Source organism: Volvox carteri (assembly GCF_000143455.1).
Source record: "Volvox carteri f. nagariensis unplaced genomic scaffold VOLCAscaffold_35, whole genome shotgun sequence".
NCBI classification, from domain to species: domain Eukaryota; kingdom Viridiplantae; phylum Chlorophyta; class Chlorophyceae; order Chlamydomonadales; family Volvocaceae; genus Volvox; species Volvox carteri.
This window is the reverse complement of record NW_003307578.1, coordinates 517,653-521,268: the sequence shown is the minus strand read 5'-3', so window position 1 is coordinate 521,268 and position 3,616 is coordinate 517,653. Positions and strand designations below refer to the sequence as shown.

Sequence of the window (3,616 nt, the reverse complement as noted above, 5' to 3'; positions counted from 1 at the left end):
TCCCGCCCTCCTGCCCCAAATGGGCGATGAGAATGAACTCCAATCCCAAAACTCCCAATCCACCATGTTCGTTAATATCCAAATCTAGCCCAACCCACGTCTTGACCCAGATCCAAAATCCAATATTTTGGATCTCGTCCGACCCAAATCCTATACCCATATTTCAAAAATACAGCTCCTCAGATCTAGATCGACCCAGATCCAGGATCCAGCTCGCCATGTCCCCGTACATCTCCAAACGGCACACCCCAGATCGCCCCCACCTGCAACATGCTGGTGGCTAACCGCCGTACGGTAGTCAGGTCGAAGCGGCCACCGGCCGCCTTGCGGGCCTCCGCCACATTGCTCCCCAGGAGCTGAACGTACGTATGTATGTACGTATGTATGTACGTATGTATGTATGTACGTATGTATGTATGTACGTATGTATGTACATACGTGTGCGTGGGTGTTGTGCAGAGGCCGGGAAGGGGAAGGGGGAAGGGGGAAGGGTAAGAGGGGCCCGCGGGAGGTTGGGGTCAAGGTCTTGCGGGGCTGGTGACTGGCGAGTTATTCGGGGGTAAGGAGGTGTGCGGGTGCGGATCATGGCCTTCGAGACGTACCCATACACGTCCACATGCTCACTTCATAATTCACACACTAACACACCATCCCCTCACAACCTCCCTCCTGTGTTTTGGCACCCCGCGCTGGGTGAGACTCCAGCACGGCGGTGGTCAGCTGCTCTCGTCGGCGGGGGGAGGGAGGAGGGGGAGCGCAAGCGCGGGCAGGGCACGGCCTAAGCAGCAGTAAATGCAATAGGGCCGGGCCTGCCTGCCTGGCAAGACGGCTGCTATCGCGATTTCTTTTCGCCCCTCGCCTTCCCTTTTTGGGGGCGTTAACGAGGCGCCGGTGCCCACCTCCATGATCATAAAGAACCGGTCCTCAAAGGTCCCGCAGGCGTGCACCGTGCAGACGAGGCTGGGCGCGCGCTCCTGTATTTTTTTCAGGACCTGCGCCGCGAAAGCGCAGACGTCCAGGACTACAATTTTGCATCCTCCGGTAGCAAGAGCGAGTCCAGCAGCTGAGGCATACCTTGAACTCCTGCTTGACGCTTCGCACATCTCGACGGCGCTCAATTTTCAAGGCATACTGCAGGAGCGATATATACAAGTCATTTAAGCTATACTATGCTAAAAACTTGCCAGTCATGCTGGCCGTCGACAGAGCAGAAGCTGCGCCTCCGCACCCGCTTCTCAGAATCCATGGTGTCTTTGACCTCGTACACCTCCGCAAACTGCCCTTCGCCAAGTTTTTTCACTATAAGCCATCTGTCCTGGTCGGGGCCTGTCCCAATACGAAACCCTTTGCCGAATAGCGGCATCTTCGTGAGGAAACCGTTGGTTTATCGGTGGTCCGGGCATGCGACCATATGTACTCTTTGGCACATAATTTCACTGTGCAAATGCAAGTTACATTTCCGTTACAGTTCTGGTGCATGTACGGCGCATTGCCAGTTACCTAAAAACGCAATTCTCGGCGCCAATCGTTTGCGTGCCCCTTCGAGCTTGCATTTAATTAAGCTTCAGTAAAATTTAATATTCCTCCCACGTTCGTGGCCTACGTGCCTCGATGGCATCACAGAAAAGCAGTCGGCCACTTCTCCGTGGGATTGCCGAATCGCAGATTGTTCAACGCCATGTTTAGAACTCAGAGCTGCCTTTATGGTGCCACACGCAAGCAAGCGCATACGTTGCTCCAAGAGCGGTTAACCCGCAGATCCTAACGGGCCTGTACGGGCAAACCAGCCAAGTGGGCGAATTGCCCTCTGCAGTTTATCTGCTCCTCTAAGGCAACTGAACCCAATCCATCATTTGAGGTTTACATCACATATAATATATGTGAAGGAGATCGTGAGAGATTCACACATGCCTACTCGGCGACGATGATGGCGACGACGATGGCTACGTATGTCAATAAACCGTATGCAGATTTATTTGGGGAAATATTTTCCAGCACCCCGTCTGGCCCGGTGGTAAATGATTTACTGCTGGAACCCTGTCTTGGGGGCGCACTGGAGGTGGGAAGCCCCCCCCCAAGTGTTTTGGAGTCGCCGTGCCAGCCCTACGCTGCATGTGACACACCATGGCGCAGAAAACACACATGATGTGTTGTTGTGCGTATATATGCTCACACATTACGACATGAATAAACACAAACACTAACATACAGATAAACACACACATCAACACATACATTCAAGGCTAGAGTTCGAATCCCAGAGAAGGTATTCTAGGTTTAATCGGAAGATGTGGGTTCGGATCCCCCCGCTGGTCCCTCCCCCGGTGATGTAGATCGGGGTGTTGAAATCTGGACATGTCGGGTTCCCCCAGTGCGCTGAGCGGCGGCTGGAGGGGGAGCCCAACCCTAAGACCTGCGCACTGCCGCAGAGCAGCGGTGAAGGAATGATCCTGCATAGGGCCTTGACCAGACTGCATGCCAGTTGGTGGTTGGATAACGAAACCGGGCGGCGGCAGCAGAACTCGCAAGGATAGGGTGGCGATTGGCAACGGTGTTAGTGCATTGGTAGATCGCGCAGCTGTAGAGCATGCGCTCTGTGGAAAGGAGGTTGCTTGGCATCTGAGCTGGTGTATGTTGCTGGCTAGGGATTCGAACAGGTGACGGCGCCTTACGTTGATGGGGTTGAACGGTGTTAGGATCCCAACTGATGAAGTGGATAACAATTGTGGGCGATATGCCCCTCAGCAACCGAAGCCGAGTCCTTGGGCGGTCTCTCTGATGGGTACGGCTAGGTGTCCAATGCGGTCAGTGTCGGCCTGGCAGATATAATACAATAAATACGCACATACACACACACACACTCACTGTAACAACCACACACACACTCACTGTAACAACCACACACACACTCACTGTAACAACCACACACACACACACACTCACTGTAACAACCACACACACAAACACACGAGCACAGGTGCTTACGCTAAGAACTTCTTTATGGAAATTTCTGGCGGTTGATGTCATCTGGCGTTATATTCGTACACACAAGGGAGGCGAAGTTGGTGCTGGTAAACACAAACACATGCACACTGACTTCCTCGGATTTCATGTATGTATGATGTATGATGTGTGAAAAAGGGGGGTGTATCTTCGCCCGTGGCAGCTACCCTGCGAAACCCTGCCTTCCCCGGAATTTCGGGGCACCCTCATCCAGTCACCCTAGTCAACTTCTCAGTGGATCGCTCAGGTTCTGCACCCACCACCAGCATCCAACGGAATCTGCCGGGTCGACAGCGGCGCAACTCCATTCCTGGTCGGCTCGCGGGTTAACTTAATCCCAGGTCACCACCGTCCATCAACAAGGGGCGCAATGCCTTCCACCATCGGAAGGACTTTCGACCCTAATGGGTATCGATCCTGGGATCTCCCGGGGGCAATGGTCGCGCCTTACCAGTAGTGCCAAATGTATGAGTGTACTAGAACATATACATATACATATACATATACATATACATATACATATACATATACATATACATATACATATACATATACATATACATATACATATACATATACATATACATATACATATACATATACATATACATAT

At 52.2% G+C, this 3,616-nt stretch overlaps 1 protein-coding gene across 1 annotated transcript in view; it reads right to left on the bottom strand.

Annotated features, from left to right (window-relative positions):
* Positions 1-1,363, bottom strand: part of VOLCADRAFT_118310 (uncharacterized protein) — a gene marked incomplete at both ends in the record, with an annotated part of 11,427 nt that extends 10,064 nt beyond the window's left edge. The window contains 3 exons of the mRNA XM_002953211.1: positions 264-356; positions 900-992; positions 1,229-1,363. Coding sequence (XP_002953257.1) covers positions 264-356; positions 900-992; positions 1,229-1,363 — 321 coding nt within the window. The remainder of the gene's footprint in view (positions 1-263; positions 357-899; positions 993-1,228) is intronic.
* Between the last annotated feature and the right edge of the window lie 2,253 nt (positions 1,364-3,616).